The 23479-nt window shown below is 36.7% G+C and overlaps 1 protein-coding gene across 6 annotated transcripts in view; it reads right to left on the bottom strand.

The window, feature by feature from the left end:
• The window catches only part of NKAIN3 (sodium/potassium transporting ATPase interacting 3), a 372124-nt gene that overhangs the window by 77693 nt on the left and 270952 nt on the right, over nucleotides 1–23479 (bottom strand). For all 6 annotated transcript variants that reach the window (XM_066993031.1, XM_066993029.1, XM_066993028.1 and 3 more), the window contains one exon: nucleotides 10209–10406. In XM_066993031.1, the coding sequence (XP_066849132.1) occupies nucleotides 10209–10406 (198 nt within the window). The remainder of the gene's footprint in view (nucleotides 1–10208; nucleotides 10407–23479) is intronic.

Below are 23479 nucleotides of genomic sequence, written 5' to 3'. Positions count from 1 at the left end.
AAAATATCGATTTTCTATATATATATATATTTTTTTTTTTTAAATAAAAAAAAAAGTAAAACCTATTCAGCCATGTGAGCACTTTGCCTAGAGAAGGAGTTAATTTCCTTGACTGGCTTATCAACTTTGCAAATGGAGCAGAACTGATGCAGCACGCTGCTGGAGACACAGCAGAGTTGTTTGTATTGAATTGCAGCTTGGCAGAAAGGTATGAATTTGATTCCACCTTCCAAGGGAACTACTATGCACTGATTGACAAGGTTCCTGAAATTTGGGAGTGTCCTGAGAGGCAACGAATACAGACATCCTTGGGAGCACTGTGCTCTGACATGAGCAGGAATTTCCAGGTCCTTAAGTGTCTCAGTAGCTCATCAGTTAATGGTTTCAGACAATATAGTCAAAAGAGTCTTCCTAAAGTCCAAAGGAAATATTGCTTGAATTTTTCTAACTGAAAAATGTTGGATTTTCTCATTTCGTAAAAAACAAACAAACAAAAACAAAACAAAACAAAAAAAACCCACAAACAAATAAACAAACAAAACCCCAAACATCTAAATTGCTAATCTTTGTTCCAGTGCAGAACAGTGCTTTCTCTTATAATTTTCAAATTCCCAGTGTAACACAATTTCAGCATTCTGCTCTGATGTCTTTACCTCTTCCACTGCCTCTGATGCTACTAATGTCTACTGGGATGCTGCCTTGTATTTGAAACAGCAGCCTCTGAGTTTACTGTGCATTGGGCCACTGTAGCTCCCAGTTCAGCATCAACTCTGTTTAACATGAAATGGATCCGAATGAAAACATCTGACAGAATTACCATGACTAAGATGCAGACATATAGTCTATTATACTGCTTGTGTCATGGGGGAAGTAATTTCAGGCAAAAGTTGAAGGAAAAAATGTTGGTATTTTCCAAATCTTCCAGTTATCTCCGATGTTTCTGTGCCACTTCCATCAAAATATTCATAGAATTAAAATAATTAAAATTAAGAGTAGACTTTGTTTTTACTTCAAATATTTTTCATGTAAATGAAAACATTTCACAATATTTTCACAAATTCATTGAATTTTTTTGGGGGGTAAAAATATTGGAAAAATGCCACAGTAATTTTCATGTCAAAAAAAACCAGATCTATATCAAGTACTGCAAAACGTCTAGAACAATTTAGTTCTCGTATTGATTAGTTGACAAGGTGAAGACACTGCCATATTGCTAGGCTTAAATTGCTGTCCCCTATCCGCTCACCTTTAGCCAACTCCACTTCAGAAGTTGCCCAACTTTTTTGCAAATCCATATCAGGACAGTTAATAAATAAATGATCATGCAAATGACTATATCATCAATGTTTTCAGTTCATTTTAAATGAGCTCCTTGGAAAAACAGGACCACCCAGGAAAGGACAACTTAGGTGGAAAAAAAAAACAACACATATTTTTCTTGATTCGGTCTCAGAACAAGAGAACTCTGCTTTATTGAGCCAGACAGGTAATTAGACAAATATACTTGTGTGTTTTCTTAACCTATGCACTATCACGTATAATGGTGTCTGACTATATCTAACAATAAAGGACAAAGTAATTTTTAGAATGTAGGTGCAGATATAGTCTCTCATTAATTTTGTTTCTCTTGGAAATATATTTTTTAACAATGAAGGCATGATATTGGCAAAGGAGAAACGGACCCTATGCAACCCTGATCTAATCCTACAAACCCTGGAGGAACTGCACAAGGCATAGATTACACTAAAGATATGAGACAACTACTACAGAGCACTGGGGGTAATTTCAAGAGCCATAAGTTTGAACAAGCCATCTTCTCTGCAGTTTGTTCCAGAGACTGAGAACTCCTCTGTAAAACTGCCCAGGCTGAATATGTTCTTCTGTCTTTTAATAAACTGGTGATCACTCTAAACTTACTAATAAATCTTTGAGAAGTCCATAGCCCACCTGAACCAACTATTCACATGACTAAAAGGTCTTTCTAGCTATCATGATGATGATGAACGGGTATTTCCCTCATACCCTCTTTTGGAGTAATGTTGAAGTTGAGCTCTGCAGACAATGCCAAGTTAATTTTCTATGCCACTTGTGCAATTCTTTATTTGCAAGTTATTTGCAATTTGAAAGTTACAAGCAAAAATTCAAGAAGAGATGTAATACCTTCAGGACTACTATATTTGAGTCATGTACCATTTCTGCAGCCCTTAACAGTAAATTACCTCATGTTTTTCTAACACATGCTGATGTTGACTGGCTTCCTTAATCAATCACATGTCACTTGAGGAAATGGAAAGAGAGCAAGGAACCTGGCTGAACACTAGTGTCAGCCCCTACAGGGCTTTTCTTTGGAGAACAATGTACATGATGTGCTCTCTAGCATCCTTTTCTGTTCAATTATAAAAATAACAGGGCCATAACTAATGGGAAAAAAAGGGGCTGCTGCAGTGCCCTGGAGGAACCACATTATATATTGATATCATTAGCCCTTTTGTTACATCTAAATGAATAAGAACCAAGCTGCAGCTCTGGCTGCCTGAAGGGAGGGGCAAAAGCTGCTTTTAGAGCAACTCCTGGAGCTTTTACAGTGGCATAGAGAAGGCAATTCCTAACACTGGGGATGTAGGAAGAGCCATCAAATTACCCTAAAAAGGATTCAGACTCAGGGCTCAGTAGTAAAAGTTTGGTCAATGATCTGAAATCTGGCACTGCTTCTGCATTTAGTCTCTCAATATTCACAATGTTTCTCTTGTTTAATTATCTACATAAGACTCATAAACTTCGTTTTAATGTAAGTTGTGCTAAATATGGTTGTTAATTAATTTATATTTTTCTCTTATGAAAAAAGCATTTAAATCTACCAAATGTCATAATTCATTTTAGTATTACATAGTCAACATTTGGCAGATTCTTTGAAGACAGCAGGGCAGAAATAATTCACAGAGGGAGGCAATTGCTTGGAGTTAGTATGAGGCACTGACTGATGACAGATGACCAGAAATAATATAATCGGATCATATTGTTTTTCTTTTCCCTATAGAAGTGATGTTGCATGCTCTGGGCAGAAGAATACGCATTTAGGACATCAGAGAATTATGATGAGAAAGTAACTGAAGGGAAAGTAACTAATTTTATGGTAGGGGTGATTGCATTATTATGAATCATCAGAATAAAAATGAAAATTCAAAATGAAATCATCCTACCTGGTTAATTAAAACAGGGAAACGTGAAAATGTAAGGATGACAAATCTAAGAACTTTGATGATTAGATTTTTTTAAAGTGTTCAGCATCAGCTTTCATTGGTAAGCATGAATCTTTTGGACAGGTTAGTACTATTTTTACAGAAAATGAGGTAAGTGCTGGAAATATCTTTTATTTATTTTTATTTATTTATTTATTTTTTTTCCTTAGCATAGCATACAGAGGTTGAGATTTTTCTACCAGCAGTGGAAATATCATCAAACTTTCAGACACGGATGCTGTGTCTGCTTTGGAAGTTTATTTCCTATTCAGAGAAAGTACAATTTTTATAAATTCAGGAATTGAAAGGTGCACTGGGAAGAGATATTCTTAGGACACATACTTTAGCAATTGTGTTTTATACGTACATATTTTCTATCCCAACTCCTGGGAGACAGTGATCAGTTACATGTAGTTTTGTCATCTCTTGTATGCACAATCATAGTTAGATATATCCAAGACATGAAGGCCTCCACCACCAACAATGGAGGACAGCAGTGCAAGCTGCCTCCACACTGTCACACTGCTATGCACACTGGATGTCTTCCTGTACCAGAGCAAATGCATGCTGCAGCCCAAGGAAACCCAAACTGAACAAAGACCAACTTCTTCAAGCTCTTTAATGGTGTTGGCCCCAATTTTCTCTAGATTACCAAAGAAAGAGTTTTAGACAAAAAGTATGGTCAAAGCCCTACCACTTTTGGTACCATCTTCACTCCACCATTTATGCAAAAGACAGAACTTTCTTGGGGGCCAGAATGAGGCCAGGTATAAATGAAACTAATTCCCACAATAAATTAAAAGAACATCTCAGGCCTTGGAGATTTGTGCTCAAAGCTCAAGGTGTTTTCATCTTGTTTTCCTGTTGATACATCATGAAAGTACACATCCAAGAGTGAAACATTTAGAAACAGCACAGAAAAAACACAATTCTTCTCCAGGCAAAGCCTCAGCTCCATGCTCAGTTCTCCATCTGGAAAGAGGACAGCAGAACTACTGACACAAGGCAGATGTATGTTCCTTAACGCAGGGCTTGAGGTACTCACACAGTGCTACATGAGGATGGTGGAAGAGCTTAACAGAACAGAATGCCTCTCAATGGAAACCCACCACCATCTTCAGTTGTACCACCTGTGGAATTACCTATCCATCAAAATGGATATTAACAAGAATATCAATTCCTGATATCAGTCCAGTATTGATTGCCTGACATTGTGCGCTGTCATAAAACATCGCTGTGAACACTAGGTGTCACGTGAAAACATACCGTACTCTGCTGTGTCAAAAAGGTAGATCATTAGCTTCTCTGGCAGAGATTAAAAAAGTAAGATGTTGGTATAAATCAAGGATTTCTACACTCCTCTAGCTAAACAGGCCCCTTAGCTACTTCTTGCCATCTTCTGCCTAGGTTGCCTCTGCATAAAGAACTGCAACTGGACATTTGTCTGCTACAGCTGCATCAATAGGAAAAAATTCCTGCATGCTTGGGAGTGTTCCTGGTACTAGCATGCAGTCACCCATGCCACTATGAGGTATGAGTTTGGCCTTTTCCAGCCTTTGTTTTCCCCCAAAAATTTGCAAAACACAATTTTGGTTGGGAGAACAATCCACGGATTATTCCTGCTGGGTGGCTTGGACACACTAGCCTATTTTGGAGACTGAGGCCCTTTGTGTAGAAATGAGCTTGAACTGCCCTGGACCGGTTGGCCTCACCGTCTAAGTCCCTTGGCATGGTTAATTGATGTGTATAGATGTAGTCTGTCCATCTTGCTGGAAAATTGTTCACTTGAACAGTGACCACAGTACCAATTCCCAAGTTGGCTGCCAGAAGTCTTTCTTCTTATACCTGTGAGTATACAACTTCCTACATACAATATACTGTGGAAAATAAATCATTTTTCTGGCTCTATTTTGTGCTTGGTAGAGTTAGCAAATAAGTTATCCCCCACTGATTAGTGACTGACTTTACCCTAGGCTGGTATGTTCACTGCTTCCAGTTCCTCTATGGATAAGATTCTTTATCTCTTTACATCAGATCTTTGCCTGGCTTTATAATGTATTGAAAACCAGGTGACTCTCCAGGTGGGTTTTGTTTGTTAGTTTGTTTTTGTGGTTGTTTGTTTTGTTTTGTTGCTGTTATTTTGTGACTGCTCCTCATATGTAGGTCCGGTGGTCACCTAGGGGCTATACATGACACTGATTGACAAGAGCCACCAGATGGACCTCTGCAAAGTAAAACAGGGATTTTCTTCAAAATATCCTGCATTTGGTCAGCAGCAACATGCCAAACAGCTTGAATGCTCTGAGTGTTTTCCATTTCTTTTTCAATTCTGTTGCCTTCAGGGTTCTAGATATTAGATATGGCTCTTCTGTACAATGAAGAGTAGTGTTCTGAGACCCTGGTGGAAAGTTAAACTCACCTTGTGCCATGCAGCATCACGAGAAGGTTACAGCTCCCATCCCCTGAAGCACCCTAGTGTCAGCCTGTCACTCTGCCAAAATTAATTCGTTTTGCTTTTTCAGTACTGACGAAGTTATACTGCTGCTAATTCCAGAGCTACTTCCATGAACCTTGGCTTGAGGGTCTCTGTTTCACAGTGCAGCTGTAGACAAACTTACTGTGGTATAAGTCTCAGCGTCTAATACAAAACTTTCTGCAAGGGTTTCTCTCAACGTTGTTCATCTGTCACTGTTTTGACTGTAATATCCATTCATTCTCCAAAAATTCAGATTTCAATAAAGATGACATCTTGCATTTTGAAATTAAAGGTACTGTGTACAAAGGACTTACTCATCACAAGAATATGTGCTATGCAAGAAACAAATGTACATTTAAACACACATGAAATATATATTTTTATTATTAATTGCATCCCACTCTCCCATATTTCTCTTGACTTTTTCCCCAGTCTACAGAAATGCTTAACACCTTCAATATTCAATCATTTCAATAGCTGGGAAAAATAAGGATGAGATACAAAGTTACTGTTTCACTGGTAAAAGGTATTTTCTTTGGAAACAACTAAAGATCAAATACAAAAGGAGTCTTAGTGTGTTAGAACTAAATAAACTGCCATATAGTCTATTACCTGAAGTAGGGTCTAATGTAGTCACAGCTGCAGCATTCTGTGCGTATAAATATATATATATACCTTATTTATTTATTTATTTTTAATAATTAAAAAAAGTTATCTTTCAAAACTGGACAAATGCAGTGGATTACATATCTGGACAGGTATCTGATATTTACCCCTGGAGGGATATCTTATCACAGTGGCTCTGACTCCCTATCAATTAGAAATCCTCACCTTCCCAGTCATTTGGACAAGAGTTAGCATGATAAAATGATTTGTTATGCCAATAAAGTTTTTGTTACACTGTAAAATGGTTTGTTACACTCCTACCGCTACCAAAAAGAAAAAAAAAAAGTTATGAAAATTAAGTAGATTTCAAGGTCCAAAAAGGAATATTCTGCTGTGGGGACTAGACACAAGGCAAAAAAAAAAAAAAAAAAAAAAAAAAAAAAAAAAAAAAAAAATTGAAAAGAAAAAAAAAAACAGGCCTTCTGATCTACATGGCTGGCCATCTAGTAATTCTTCAGTACTGTAAAAAGACAACCTAAATGACCTTTTAACTAACAACTGAAATTAGTATCCCAATTAGGAAAACAGTTATGCATCTGAAATGAATGGGAGACTCCTCAGGTCAACAGTACTCAGAAAATGGGAGGAAACTGCAGCAAGTCTGATAATCTAGGTGGTGACTTATGTTCTGTGGGGCAGTAAATTAAGCAAGGCTAAATTACAATTCTAAATGGAAATTGAAGTACAGACTCGTATGCTAATCACACTGCCTCACAGATGGAATAAGGAAGATAATAAGACTGGAGGAAAACCCTACTTTGCATATTTTAACATTGTGTATATCAGTCAAAAGCAATATCTGAAACTGCAATTATTTAATTCCCAGTCAAGCCTTACAAGTTCCTGACACATTTTGAACTTGCAATGAATTGTATACAGAATTTATTTATGATTGTTCCAGGCAATCATTCACACCACAAGAAACGGACATCTTATGCTTTACATAAAGCTGTACAAATTACTACATAGTTTTTCTATTTTTCCATATGCATATTTCATTAAGTGTATATATATAAAATGCTTTTATTCTATTATTATAATATTTCTATCTGTGTTCTTGTCATTTGGTAAATTTTGAGCTGAGTTTTTTTACACTGGATAAGCAGAGAACAAAACTGTTCTTGATTTCAGCCACCAGCTGTATTTCCACAGAACTCTAAATTTAATCACAAAATTTCTATAAAAAATTCTGAATATCACAATACATTTTTCTTACAGGAGTGAGGAATAATTTATATAAATACAATTTGAATATATTAATGTTTTTCTCCTATTAAATCGACTACACTACAATTTCCCTTGTATGGGCTCACTTGAGCAAAATGAACACTAGTGGACTACGAGGGGAATTTGCTGCAGATGCAGAGATGGACCTAATGGGAGAGGCAACCTGGTTTCACTATCAAACCCTCACAAGAGTAAGAAAGCTGTACTCTACCGGGCTTTGCAGATGCAGTGTGCAATATTCTTTTCCAAAGCCTGCTTGCATTGTAATTTCACAACATATGTTGACACATACAGGACCAGGCCTCAAGAGAAGTAATTTTATGTTCACTGAAAAATATCTTGACTCAAAGTCTTTACTTTCTGACTGAACAACATGCAGGAAAAGGCTGGTTTAGGTGCCTGTGATGTCACCAGTGCTTGAGAAGCTGGAACAGACACATGGGATATGCAAGCACTTGTGATGTCACTGGTGAACTAAGAAAATGCACTAATTCGGGTCTGGACTTTAAAGTGGAAGTTCATTAATCACTGCTGTAAGATCAAAGTTTATTAAATTTTGACTAAAAGCAGTGGTAAGGCAATAGCATTTGGCATCTTACAAAAGCATCCTTTAGTAATGCTGAGAAGTCTAAAACTTCAAGACTTTTAGACTGTGAACACTACTGTGTTCTAGACAGTTAGGCAGTTCTAGACAGATCTATGACACATCATAGAAATCATCTAGGTCCTGACCCTGTCAGCAAGACTTCTAAATAGGCTGATGTTTACCCTCCAGAAATCCAAGGTAACAGCTCTGTCAACCACCTTTCTTACTTCACCAAAGATCAAAAACTCTATCATTTCATGATTGCTGTGCCCAAAACAGCCTCCAGCAATCACATCACCCATAAGTCTTTCCCTGTTTGCAAGGACAGGTCAAGTGAAGTGAGGCACCTTCCCTAGATGGTTCCCTCACCACCTGTGTGAGTAAGCTATCCTACACACACTCCAGGAATCTCCTAGACTGCTTCCTCTCTGTGTTAGTTTATTTCTAGCAGACATCTGGGAAGTTGAAGTCTCCCATGAGAACAAGGGCTAGTGATCATGAAACTTCTAGTTGCTTATAGAATATTTCATCTGCCTTTTCACCCTGTTTGAGTGGTCTATAACAGACTCCCACCATAATATGTCTTATTGCCCTTTCCCTGTCTCTTACCCAGAGACACTCAGCCCTTTTATCTCCATCTCCCAGCTACGTGCAGTCAAGGCATTCCTTGAAATACAGGGCTACTTACCTCCTCTTCTTCTCTGCCTTTCTCTCCTGAAGAGCCTGTAACCATCTATTACATCACTCCAGGCATGCAAGTTGTCCCAACATGCACACAGATTTTTTTCTTTCAGAAAATAAATGTAATTAACTTGAGAAAATGTAAAAATTAAAATCTGAACATAATTTTAAACTAATAAGCTTAAAATCTCTAATCTCTTTCTTTGTTAGTAAAGGACTTACAAGTCAGTTAGTAAAACATCTTGAATTACTGAGTAGACCAGGAATATCCAACCTATCTGGTTGATCAGACCATGGAGTCTTTTTCATGGAGCAGGCATGGACTTTAGATGACAACTCTTCTCTGACTATCTGCCAAGCACTGGTGGTCATGGTTACAACCACGAACCATGAGCATTTGTGTTCTCAGAATAGGTGCAGATATCTAAGGCATATCAGAACCATGTGCACCCACATGGTGTGAACCATTTGCTATGTACTACACTCAGCTATGTAGAGAAAGAAACCAAGAAAGAGCTACCACTTCTAAATCACACAAAGTTTGTGCCAGCCAAGATTTTGAGCATAAGCAGAACCAGCTAGCAAAATGAGGAAAGACTGTGGACAAGACTGGGCTGCTGCTCCCAAAGTAATTCATCCAGCCCCAGTGCTTCTTTGAATTGCCCATAGCCCTCAGGTGCCCATTGTCCCACGGCTCAATGACCATTCAATGGACAGCATACTTTTTGTAATGACTTCTAGTGCTTGCAATTTTTGACTAGTATTGCAACAATAAAAAGTAGATCATGAAGGCAGAGTATTCTCATAACCCAGAGTCCCAAGAAAGAACAGATAATGTCATTAAATATACATGAGTACTCTCACTCCTAATATTTCCCTGACTTTTTTCAAGTGTCACATTCATATCTCACTTTGGGAGAATCTTAGTTGTGTGTCATGTAAAATATATTTACATTCAGGATTGAATAAATACCATCATTGATTGTGAACTTTGGAAAGGTTTAGGCCAACTAATTTTGGACAAGTCTGTTCTCCTTTTCGGTGTGTCTCAATGAATGAGAGATGAGAATTTGAAATAGTTTTCACCTCTCCTAGTAAAGGCCAGAATGGGGACTATGCCACTTTGTCACTTTTGTCATAAGCAAAGAGAAGAGCAGTGTACATTTTAATAATGTGACTATCATTCTCTAATTCAAAATACAATACAATTCCAAATCCATGCTGCTATTGATCAACCACTACATCACCTTGTCAGGAAAGAGGCACACAACAACTGAAGACTGAATGCGGAAAGACGGCTCGAATCCGAGTGCAAGAGAAAATTGGGACTTACGGAGAGGAGTATTTGGATAGCACTGTGAATAACCTCTAGGTACTGGAAATCAATTATGCAGCCTGTCACAGAGACGTAGGAGTAATCATCTAGGATGCCAGGAGCAGAAGGACGCACCACCCTTCGTATGCAGCCAGGCCCGTGCTCCCGCCACCAAGATCGGTGCATTGAGATGTTAAAGGTCATGAGATCGGTTTCCTAGGAGACAGGGAGGGAGAAAGCATGAAATCCTCAAACTCAATATTATTTAAGATGAAGAAAGGGAAATAAATGGTGATTTTAGTTATTAAAATGAAAATAAGACAAATAACTTGCCTTCCTTTTCATCCACGTAATTTTAACATGAAAGTAGACCATTAAGAGGGAGAGAGGAAATTACAAAGGTTTATTATTTATTTTGTAATTGTGCATTGGAGCTTTTGTCTGGTAGAAGGACCATCATACCACGTACTGCACAAAACACAGTGAATATTCTATGTCTCCATGGACTCACAGCCTGAAAAGCAATTTTGTTGTTACTTGATTAGAATTTGATTCAAGAATTATTTTTTGAACAAGCAACAGAGGCAACTTTACTCCATGGTACTGGAGATGATCTAAAACAAATTTCCACCATATTTATTTAAATTAATAATTATAGTAAAATTAAAGTATCATTTTAAATTAGGCCACAGCCAGGCAGGTTGTCCCAGTTGCCAATGGTTCAGATGAAATGTTCTCTGCAGCCAAAGATTTGGCTGCCTTTCCTTCCTTCTATCACCCCCATGGAGATTTCTTCTTCTTAGCTTAGCTAATAAACCCACTTCTGTGAACTGATTTGAGTTTAAAATAAGAGGAATAATTTCTCTTCATTCACATCAGCTTCAAAAATCAATGACAATTTCTCCAATCAGGCTACTCGTAAAAGTTTACTTTCACACTAACAAAAAGTACACTTGGTGCAAATTCCAGTTCAAGAAAGAGTCCTTATATTTCCCTTTGTTAATTGCTTTTATTCTGAATACACCTGAAAATTAACAAGTGTTACACATTGACAATCTCTATTACTGTTAGTTAGCAGTACGTAATCAGCCTTTGTGATTTGATGTTTTGCTCTTCATAACTTCTTTACCCTTAAAATGCAGATTTGTAGGATCACTATTCACAGTTGATGAAGCATTTGTCTTTTGACTTTGTATGTCATTCCTTGATAGTGGTTTAGAAATTTTTCAGCTGCACTATGAAAATGATTTACAAAATCAGAAGTTGACAGACAATTCAGTGTAAAGAAAATGTAATTATAAATACAGTCATAGGAAATAGCTGAGGCTTTCTCTGTACAACAATGCCAGAGATTGCACAGTGTTATCAAGTGTTTTTAACAACTGTCAAGTGTAGGAAATGCCATTTGTCAAGCAGTACACAGATACTCATCTATTTCGGTAACTCTTTGTTGAGTGGGAATATGGATTTACCATGTGGGTTAGTCTGTATCAAATGTTGCAAGTTAACACTTTGTTATCATAACTGCAGGAAAAAAATGTGGAGTCCGTGTGTTTGGTGTTGGTTTCATAGTTTTCTTTGCCCTTGAAGTTTTTTTGTTCCATTGTTTCATTTTTTTTTTTCTTTTGCCTTTAAGTTTTATTCAAGTTTGTGCTCAGGCAGGTCACAGCAAAAGGCAAAGCAAGCCAGTAAACTTGCGCAAGGAAACAGCTCTGTTACATCTTGCCAACACCTTTAAAACATAAGAATTTGACGTGATTTTGCTGATCATTATCAGAGCTATTTTACATGGATCAGATCTGTAGTTTTGCTCATATTTCAAGGTTTCTGGTGACACAGTGAGAGAAGGGAACAGCAATATTATAGCTAAAAAAGAATAGAGATATCATCACAGCAATTGCTGCTTTTCTTATTATTATTATTCAGACATTATGGATAAAGGCTGTAAGTAGAGCTTTCTAACAATTATTTGTCACTGTGTGTATTATGTCCTGAGTCCCCCAAAAAAGGTAAATGATGATAATGATGGCCTAGCAAAGACCAGTTTTAGAAATGCAAACAAAACCACCTGGTGCACAAGCTTGACCTCTAAAATATCACTTCACATATTGGCAGACGTAAGCTGTTTGAGCTGATAAATGTTAAGCTGTCAATCAATAAATGAAAGCCTAAAAAAATCAATTTTCTTTTTATTATTTTTTTAAGCAGCCAAAGCACACTTCCACATAATTTCTTGGAGATTTTAAATCTGTAAAGTCATTGGAATATACCAGGCTCTGAAAAATTAGCCTGTATCTTCATTACTACTTACAGAAACATAGAAAATGAAAAAACACTTTGGTTGGGTGTACAGATTTTAAATACCAGTGTACTTCTGAGAGTGTTTCAGTATCTGTAAATTCAGTGTTTGGAAACTCTGCGTAGTGGAAAAGCTGCTGCGCAAGTGGATTATTCTCAATTGTATGTTTAATAAAAGTTAAGAATTCTTTCAGAATGTACAAGCAGGTACTTGAAATTTTTTCAAGAGATAACGTGCTATTTTCTAATGTAACAAGCAACCATTAAGCAAATGGTTACAAAATGATCAGACTTCAGCAGGTGATGTAATGAAACTGTTTATTTCTTACAGAAGAATGATGCCTCTTCATAATAAGAGACCAAATTCCAGGCTCTGTACAAAAGACATCAATCTCTCTCTTTGATGAGTCAGTTGGGATTCACGTAACAACTGAAATTTCAATTATGAATTGAAAATTGCTGTCTTCTGAGCTACAGACTCATGATGTTTCTTGATCTTGATTCCATACATCAGCAGGTAAACCATACTTCCTCAGCTAGCAACCTGTCAGGAAGATGACATAAACTAAGAGTAGGTAGAACGTAAGTAATAGAACTAGGAAAATCATGTGGCACTTATGGAAGTGATATAGCAAAGGGAATCCCTATGCCCTACTCCCCTCTTTTTCATTCAGCACTGAAGAAATGCTCCGGTACATGGTAAGAAGTTTTCACCTAAGCACAGGATCAGCACAATAATCACACTTCTACTGATGTAGTGTCCTGCTTAACAGCTTTTTAAGCTTTTAAACTATGTATAGGATTTGTGTTGGTTGTCAACCAAAGGATTAATTTTGATCATTATTGGAAATCATTGCTACACCAGGTGCTTTCTTTTAGGTGAGACATAATCCCTGTAAGTCCCAATAATACTGTTTTCTAAGTGCTTGGAGATAATGTTTAATTTCATTATATCTGCTTAAATTCCACATTTGGTTCCAAGTAGAGATTTTCTATATTCAAGTGGTGGATCTAGATAAATCTTATCAGATAATAACAGATAGCAGGGCTTAGGTTTAAACTAAGTAACAATAATAAGGATATTTCTTTCATTTATTTGTTTACTTTGTGTACAGTGCCTACAAGAAGCAAAAAAGGTCATAAAAATAATGATAAGTTAAGACTACTTAATTAAAATCACCAGATCTAAAGAAAGAAAAGACAATAAAACTCCAGGGGAAAAAAATAATAAACAAGATTGACTTGTGTGACAGACATCTTTTATTGTAACATAATGATTATGAATTGTAGAAATCTTTTTTCTTTTTTTTTTTTTTCTTTTTCACTATATGTTTCTGCTTTATGCCATGCTATTTTATATTTCTTTCATTCCTGAAGAATATACTCTTAGGAAAACCATTAACAGAGACATTTGCATGTCAAATTGGATGGAGGAGAAGCACTTTTTCTTCCATAAAGCAGTCAACACTTGAAATTTCAGAGAAAGGTGCAAGAGCAAGGGCTAGCAAAGCATAACTGTAGAGAACTGGACATTATTTTCACTTGCGCATTACCTAGCCCTTACTAATACTTTTTTATTTTATTGATATATGCCATAATATATATTATAAATGAAAATTAATTAGGCTGAGGCTAATGTTAATAGGTTAACGTTAATAAACATTCTCATTTCTAAGACCAAGTATGGTCTAGTTCTGACTTACTACCCAGTTTCTGTTTTTACCAATGAGGAGAAAAGGTTTACATCAAAACTAATCAATAGTTAAAAGATAATGCACGTAGTGCTAGGAGAGCAGTAGTACATTACCTTGTAATTTCCTGCTCCTGATTAAGCTTTTAGTTAAACTTATAGTGGTGCTGGCATGGATAAGGGACACACTTATTCCTTGGTAACTAATTTCGAGGAGACATTAACCCCTATTAGATGTAAATGATGTGTTCCAGTGTTAACAAAATCTACTCTAATTGTAGAAGAGGTCTGTGGTTCCCATTGTGATTAGAGTTTCACACATTGAACGAATCCTGTAGCCATGATATTGAACTATGGCTGAAGGAAAGGATTCCCATGTCAAGCATAACTACAGTTAAGAAAATTGCATGCATTTAATTAAAAAAAAAAAAAAAAGGAAAAGATAAAAAAGAAGAGGAATCCATGCTATCCATGCTATGAAGTTATATTTTTTAACCTATTGAATAGATGCCCATGGGAAAAAAAAAAAAAAAAAAAAGTGTTTGAATTAGGCAGTACTGTCTTTACTGTCTTTTACTGGTGAGCTTTGCCAGAATTTATATACATATATATATATGTACATATATATATATTATTATTTTATTTATTTTTTTTAAAGTGAGCAAAATAACTTTGGGGAATTTGTTTGAAAAATGCATAGATGATCTACTGAAAAGATTAAAAAAGAAAAAAGGTTCATCTGCATTGTTTAATTTGCCACATGTTCATAAATCCGTTTCCTGTCTTCTAAAATAGACAATATTAAAATTAGATTTGCAGAACTTACTTTCAAAGTGGAGTGTCTTTAAAAGACCAGAAGGCAAGAAGTCAACAGAAGAAGCACACTGCTGTCTTCTTTACTCAATGTCATTATCAGTCATAAGAATCCATCAAGGGGTTGTTTTCTGCAACCTCTTGCCCCAGAAGGTGAGCTCTCATCTTTGGCAATATTCAGATCTATGCTCAAATCCCAGTTTTATGGCTCATGTTTTTTCTCCACCACTTTTGTGGCAGTCTCTGCGTCTGAGAAACAGCCCAAGAGGTAGTATAGTATAGCTGAAATAAGCTCCAAGATCAAATGAAAAAAAAACATGAGATAGGGTGATTGAATCAATATGAGCCTTACTTATCACTTGTCATAGGAAGTTCAACAGGAACACAAAAAAGTCACAACTGTCCAGAAGAGCTGTTTTGTTCCCATGGAGTCCTTGACATACTATTAAGTCAAGTACTTAGTCTGAAAATTGTTCTCACCTATTCCCCCTGACGATCCAGACAAAGATGAGAGACAAACCAGGTTTGGACTGATGGTAAACCGAGCACTGCTTTCTGTTTTGAAGACTGGGGATGGGATAAGGGCTAGTGTGAAGTCAAAGCAGACTGGTGTGTCGCTCAGTCAAGCCCTATGCAATTCTGACTGCAATGAGTCAAGATGATACTGACATGTAACTCTAACAGTGAAAAATTTGAAACAGCATCAGTGAGACATATATAGTCACCAACACAAATGCTGTAGGAAAACTTCTCAGAGCAGATAGCCAAGAAAGGCAAAAGAAGGCCTGAAAAAGTCTGGGAACACACACACACCCACAAAGATGTGAAAAAAAAAATCCAATTATGGGCCACAAAAACCTTCTGTCTAAAAGGTTCATAAAATTATGAACATTTGAAAAAGTTTATAATGTAAAGCAATTTTCACTCTCAGCAAGACCATTTCATTTCGACCCATCTTATGTTGTTTTTGTTGGTTTTAAACAAAAATGCTCAGTTCCCTAAGGAGTTCTGCATACATTTGAAATATCAAAAAATTAAAATTTATCACCAATATATCTTCCCTGAAAGAAAAACTGTTATAGGAAGATCTTCCCACATTATTTTGATATATAGTTTTTTACTGATAACCAAAGCAGGAGGGTTCAGTCATATGCCTGTGCACCTCCTCACAGTCTAAGCGTTTTACAAATAATTCCTTAACCTGCTTGGTTAAGGAAGTATATACCTATCGAGAAGACTCTTGCAATGTTAATGGGGTCTGGTTTGACTCACTTGTGCTAAAATTGCTTGTTCTTATGTAGTTCTCCATCTTCAGTACCATGGGCATCCTGAAGTGACAAACCCTACAAAACTGATCCTTGCATGGGGTAGTAGTTCTAGTGTTCCTGGGAAATGTATGCAAATACAACTTGTGCCAAAAGCCCACATAATTCAGTAAGAGGAACAGATGCAATCTAGCTTGCAGCCAAAACAGGATTTGTCTTTGTTGTTATCCAAAAAACTGTATTTTGTGCACAATGGTTGTGAACAAAGACAAAATATGGTGATAAAGACATGATTAAGAATACAATATTGCAATAATAGTACAGTTAATTTTAATAATTTCCTTAATTTCTGATTGGTTCTGTGCTCTCTTTCGATTGTGGATGTAGGAATACTATAACTTCCCCTGCTATATAATGAGATAAATGTTATGCAGGAAATAAATGCACTAGAGAGTGGGTGTTAAATTTAAGGGTCTGTACCAGAATCCAATGCCATTAAAATGAACCATAAAAAGATTTTTGAAAACTCTCTTGAATGTTAAGATTTCCGGCAAGAAAAATAACTCCCTCTTTTGAGACTAACTACAATGTTCATACCTGCATCCAGGAACACTTTTAAAGATTAATAGGCCAGTTTAAGCAACTGCTGTTGTGTTCTCTGTTTTGCTTGCTTGAAGCAAAACAATTGCTCATGATATTGCCAACTCTTGTTGTTTTATGGCAAGTCTGGTTATGTTCAGCATTTTTGTTAAAGACTCCATTTCCAGGGACATGAGATTACAATAAGGAGTTTGGCGTGTTACAAGAAAGTGAGTTGAAGAGTAGAAACTTCAAAAATCATGAGCCCTACTGATAGGTACTTCCAATCTGTTCTGTAACTGGCATTATTTGCTGCTCTTCTTAAAGCGTAGCTCCTGGAATCTAGGTGTGAAGCATCTGAATCACAGTTCATGGCTATCTAGGACACCATGTCCCCCATCTTGTACCATAGTCCCCCATAGATCTTGGATGATCACAGATCCTGCAGGGTATAGGAAAGGATCAACTGTTTATTAACTATGAACTGATCAAAGAGTTCAAAATTCAAGTGCACCCCAAACAGCTTAAAAGTCAGAAGTCATAAGGAATACCCAGTTTTATTGATTTTTATATCACATCATATGATTTACTGGTATTCCTCTTAGGAAATTTGAATACATGACTAGACCCTAAACCCTAAAAATTAAGAAATGAAAGGACATTCAAAGGACAAAAAACAAACAAACAAATAAAAAATGAATGAAACCAAACCAAATCAAACAATAAAAACGCCACCTTTTCTAGTTTTAAGGTATGTTTTTCTAGTTTTAAGGTTTTTAAGGTATAGTTATGAGCAGTTGAAAACACTGTTACCAGCTGTACAGGGCTGCCTTCTGCATTAGAGATACCTTTTTTTTTTTTTTTTTTTTTAATTTTAGAGATTTAGAGCCCTCCTGAGTACTCAGAATACAAAATGAGAAGAGCAGCAGTAAGCAGCAGAAGTGTATTGAACTAATAGGGGACACTTTTTTTTTACTATTTTTATTTAAATGAAATACAAGATGTAACTTAAAAAAAAAAGAACACTTTTTTTTTTTTTTCCTGCTTTTGAAAACAAACATCCTGATTACACTTTTGTTTCTATATGTCTGGCATGTGACATCAGGTCATCATATTTTTACCAGTCTCCCAAGTTTTGTGGTGTTGTTTCCCAATGACCTTGACTTTAGCAAAGTGATGCTTTAATCACAGACCTTGCTTGCATTCTGCTGGAACAATGAATGTCTCTGAAATACGTTTGTTACATATATTTAAAAAAGCAAAGAGAGTACCCATAGGAACTTTAAGTTTAGATGACGAAATTTGAAATCTTTTCTTCCCTAGAGAGGAAGTGAAGCACTGACAATGACTATAGAAAAAGAATCTGCTGTATCAGAGCTCAGTTAATATGATTTATTTAACTTAATTTCAAATTTTTCTATAAGCATTAGTCCATATTTTAGGTTACTTAAAACATTTTATGTATATAAATATATGCATACTTTGTATTTTGTGTATTGAAATGATGCATGTACTTATATATCTACATGAACACATAAAATAAGAATGCATACATTTATACTTACCTGCAAAAATTAATGACTCAACAGTGCTTTCCTGAGAACATCTGCCAACTGTAGCCAAAGCAGGCAGCGTTAACAATATCCTTCAGCAATGCATTATACCCTGGCCTTAATCACATGAATCTAATTTCCTGCCTAATCCTCCTCCAAATCTCAGTAACTCTCACAGACATTCACACAAAAGAGAGTTCTTATTTGTCTTCTCCAGTCATTTCCAGATTTTCAGAAGATTATCGCAGGAACAAGGACCTTTTTTTCTCTGGTATGTGCAGGTTGTCTTTGTTTCAGTTGGGATAGAGTTAATTTTCTTCCTAGTAGATTTTGCAGTGTATTTTGGATTTAAAATAAGAATAATGATAACACACTGCTGTTTTGTGCTTACACTAAGTCAAGGAATTTTCAGCTTCTTATAATCAAACTTCCAAAATTCTTTCCATGAGATCAATCAGAAAGATTCGATAATGTCCAGTAACTTTTGAAAAATTTCATGTTTGTTGTGGGGTGTTGTGCTTACTCATATATTTATTTTTTGTTGTTGTTGTTGTGAAGAAATTTCTCACAAATGTACTTCTAATTAACATGATTTAATATGTTCCCATAAAATGTATTTTTAATCCATGAGGGAAAGACATAAAGTTCTGTTAAGAACTTCAAGTCTAGGCAGATTACTGAATCACCCTGTTAACAGATGTTAAACAAATCTGGTCACTTTAAGAGATGAATAAAGCCCATAGAGAAGCATAATGATCCATTCATTCTTTAACATTCTTTAACACAGACTTGTCTGTAATCCTTCATCATGCAATATTTAATATAACTTGCTCCAATAAATAAAAATAAAATGAGACTACTGCAAAGATGTAAGAGCATATCAGTGAAATGATTTTTTCATTTCACTGTCAAATTTGAAATTATATTAACAAACAAAAAGAACGACATTGATCAACTTTCAGATAGGCTGATACAGTTGTGAATGACAGCAGGACACAAATGTAAAAGGACAAGTAAAATTAACATCCCTTTATTTACTGAAATTAGAAAATTGAGAATACTACATAAAGAGCTGCCCAAGATAAAATATATAGAAAAAAAATTTTCAGTTTGTATGAGGAAACAAAACAAAACAAAACAACGTTGACATTGAGGCCTTTTTCTACATGCTGCTGTGTCTACAAGTTCCAATACACTTCAGAGTTCATTAATCTTTATTATAAATAATAATTATTGATATAACTAGCATTTTCATTGTGTGTTTTATTTTTAAAACCATTTTAAAATCATTGATATGAAGAGGTCAATATAACTCCAGAACACAGCTGAAAGTCTGATCAGTCTACAAAGCTACCAAGCTAATTCAACAAGCATGTATGCAAGTTACTTAATTTCAACAAGCATCCCATTGACCTTAGGGATCTACATATATTTGCTGGATTAAGGCCAGCAAGTAAGAAAGAATAAAAAAGATGTGAGAGAAAGAGGAGAAAGATAAGAACATATGAGCATATTCTTGACAGCCTAATTGTATAAACCTTGGAGATAATACAGAATTTCTTATCAGTACATCTGATACAGATTTTTTTAGCTCAATGCATAAAGAGGAAGGTTTCTTCGAACAAACACATGGTATGCATTGCTCTGTTGCTCTAAAACTTTAGTAAAATCTGCCCACAGATCATTCTAGTAGATGTTAATGTTACTCCCAGGTACAACTGGTGTTGTTTCAAGAATACTGCTTTAAAGGTTAATTATCATTTCAGTCTCTGGGAGAGGAAGAGAAGCACAAAGAGAGTAGATCATAGAATCACAGAATCATTTAAGTTGGAAGAAACCTCTAAGATCATCACGTCTAACCATTATCCTAGCACTTCCAAGTCTACCACTAAACCATGTCCTAACCATCACATCTACACGTCTTTTGAATGCCTCAAGGAATGGTGACTCAACCACTTCCCTGGGCAGCCTGTTCCAATGCCTCACAACACTTTCAGTGAATATTTTTTTCCTAATATCCAACCTACACCTCCCCTGGCACAACTTAAAGTCATTTGCTCTTGTCCTATCAACTGTTGCTCGGGAGAAGAGACCAACCCACACCCCATTACAACCTCCTTTGAAGTAGTTGTAAAGAGTGATAAGGTCTCCCCTGAGCCTCCTTTTCTCTAGGCTGAATAACCCCAGTTCCCTTAACTGCTCCTCATCAGACTTGTTCCCTAGGCCCTTCACCAGCTTCATTGCCCTTCTCTGGACACGCTCCAGCACCTCAATGACCTTCTTGCAGTGAGGGGCCAAAACTGAACACAGTACTCGAGGTATGGCCTCACCAGAGCCAACTATAGACAGACAATCACTTCCCTGGTCCTGCTGACAGTGCTATTTCTGATACAAGCCAGGATGCTGTAGCCTTCTTGGCCACCTGAGCACACTGCTAGATCATGTTCATCTGGCTATCAACCAATACCCTCAGATCCTGTTCTGCCAGGCAGCTTTCCAGCCACTCTTTCCCAGCCTGTATCATTGTATGGGGTTGTTGTGCCCTAAGTGCTGGACCCATCACTTAGCCTTGTTGAACCTCGTACAGTTGGCCTTGGCTTATCCAGATCCCTCTGTAGAGCCCTCCTACCCTCAAGTAGATCAACACTTGCATCTAACTTGGTGTTGTCTGCAAACTTACTGAGGGTGCACTCATCCAGATCATTGATAAAGATATTGAACAGAACCAACCTCCATATTGAGCCAGGGGGGACACTGCTTGTGACCAATCTCCAATTGGATTTAATTCCATTCTCCACAGCATACCCAGCCACCCAGCCATTTTTTCTCCAGAAAAGCCTATGCCCTTCAGAGTGATGAGCAGCCAGTCTCTCCAGGAGAATGCTGTGGGAAATGGTGTCAAAAGCCTTACTGAAGTCTAGGTAGACAACATTCCTTCATCCACTAAGCATGTCACTGTGTCATAGAAGGAGATCAGGTTAGTCAAGCAGGACTTGTTTTTCATAAACCCATGCTGACTGGGCCTGATCACCTGGTTGCCCTGCATGTTCTGTGTGTTTGCACTCAGGATGATCTACTTCATAACCTTCCTTGGCACTGAAGTCGGACTGACAGGTCTGTAGTTCCTCAGGTCCTCCTTCCAGCCATTCTTGTAAATGTTGTTTACATTTAGCTTATGCCTCACTTGTAGCCAGCTAATGTCTGTGGACGTTATATATTAAATATGTGGATGGATTCAGAGCTAAGCATGTCTGGGGAAGATGGTAGATAAAGCAGGTAAATATTGAGATGTGAAAATGTAAAGCAGCACAGGAGAAAGTTTCCTGTTTCTTATTTCCCACTGATCCTTGGAGAATTCCCCACTGCTGCTGTTTCAGTACCTGCCACTTTTCAGAGCCAGACACTGAACAACAATTTTGCTTCTTAAAGAACTGTGGAGAGTTCTAGCAGAGAAGGGCTATGAAGCTGGTGAAGGGCCTGAACAAAAGTCCTGTGAGGAGCGTTTGAGGGAACTGGGGTTGTCTAGTCTGGAGAAGAGGAGGCTCAGGGGAGACCTTATTGCTCTCTACAACTAACTGAAAGAAAGTTGTGGGGAGCTGGGGGTTAGCCTCTTCTCACAGATAACGAGCAAGAGGACGAGGGAATGGCCTCAAGTTGTGCCAGTGGAGGTTTAAGTTGGAAATGAGGAGACATTTCTTCTCAGAAAGAGTAGTCAGGCATTGCAATGGGTTGCCTAGGGAGGTGGTGGCATCATCATCCTTGGGGGTGTTTAAGGAAAGGTTGGAAGTGGTGCTTAGGGGCATGGTTGATGTTGGTAGTAGGGGAATGGTTGGACCAGATGATCATGGAAATCTTTTCCAGTCTTAATGATTCTATGATTCTGTGAGAGGAGATGGGTCAGCTTGTCAGTTGGGTACAGGCTGCATTTCTGTGGGTATCAAAGCAGTGACACCAGCTTAGGTGACACCAGCTGTGGTGAAGAAGACCAAAAATAAATCCTGTCCTGGAAAGCTATCTTGGTGTAGTACATTAGGATGTTGCCTAACAGGGTTGTGGATCAAGAATGTGAAAAATCTCACCAAATTTTGCCTTGGTACTTCTAGATAACTCTTATTTCATCATATGTGTAGCACTGCATGTCCTAAAATCTACACATTCATGAATTCAATTTTAAATCTCAGTTGTGTACTAGCAATATGACCACATGGCCACTAGCAGTACCGAGACATGCAGAAACTTCAGGAAGCTTGGGATTAGATCCCTCTAAACCTAGCTGTGGGACAGAGAAGCACTGGGATTGATCTGAGGTAAAAGGATCTGATAGGACAGGCTAGCTACAGATGGGCAGCTGTAAAGTCACACCAACATGTATACGTGTTAAACAGAAATGCCTTCACTGCCCTCCTCTTAACTTTGTTGTCCTGTTTGGAATCAAAACAGATTTTGCTTACTTGATATTACTTTTTCTCTTCTCTTCTCTTCTCTTCTCTTCTCTTCTCTTCTCTTCTCTTCTCTTCTCTTCTCTTCTCTTCTCTTCTCTTCTCTTCTCTTCTCTTCTCTTTTCTTTTTTCTTTTCTTTTCTTTTCTTTTCTTTTCTTTTCTTTTCTTTTCTTTTCTTTTCTTTTCTTTTCTTTTCTTTTCTTTTCTTTTCTTTTCTTTTCTTTTCTTTTCTTTTCTTTTCTTTTCTTTTCTTTTCTTTTCTTTTCTTTTCTTTTCTTTTCTTTTCTTTTCTTTTCTTTTCTTCTTTTCTTTTCTTTTCTTTTTTCTTTTCTTTTTTCTTTTCTTCTCTCTTTTCTTTTTTCTTTTCTTCTCTTTTCTCTTTTCTCTTTTCTTTATTTTCTTTCTTTTCTTTCTTTCTTTTCCTTTTTTTTCTTTCTTTTCTTTCTTTTTCTTTTTCTTTTTCTTTTTCTTTTTCTTTTTCTTTTTCTTTTTCTTTTTCTTTTTCTTTTTCTTTTTCTTTTTCTTTTTCTTTTTCTTTTTCTTTTTCTTTTTTTCTTTTTCTCTTTCTCTTTCTCTTTCTCTTTCTCTTTCTCTTTCTCTTTCTCTTTCTCTTTCTCTTTCTCTTCTCTTTCTTTCTCTTTCTCTTTCTCT

This window comes from Anser cygnoides, chromosome 2, assembly GCF_040182565.1.
Source record: "Anser cygnoides isolate HZ-2024a breed goose chromosome 2, Taihu_goose_T2T_genome, whole genome shotgun sequence".
Classification (NCBI taxonomy): Eukaryota; Metazoa; Chordata; class Aves; order Anseriformes; family Anatidae; genus Anser; species Anser cygnoides.
The sequence above is the reverse complement of the archived record's forward strand: the minus strand, read 5'-3'. Positions and strand labels throughout refer to the sequence as shown.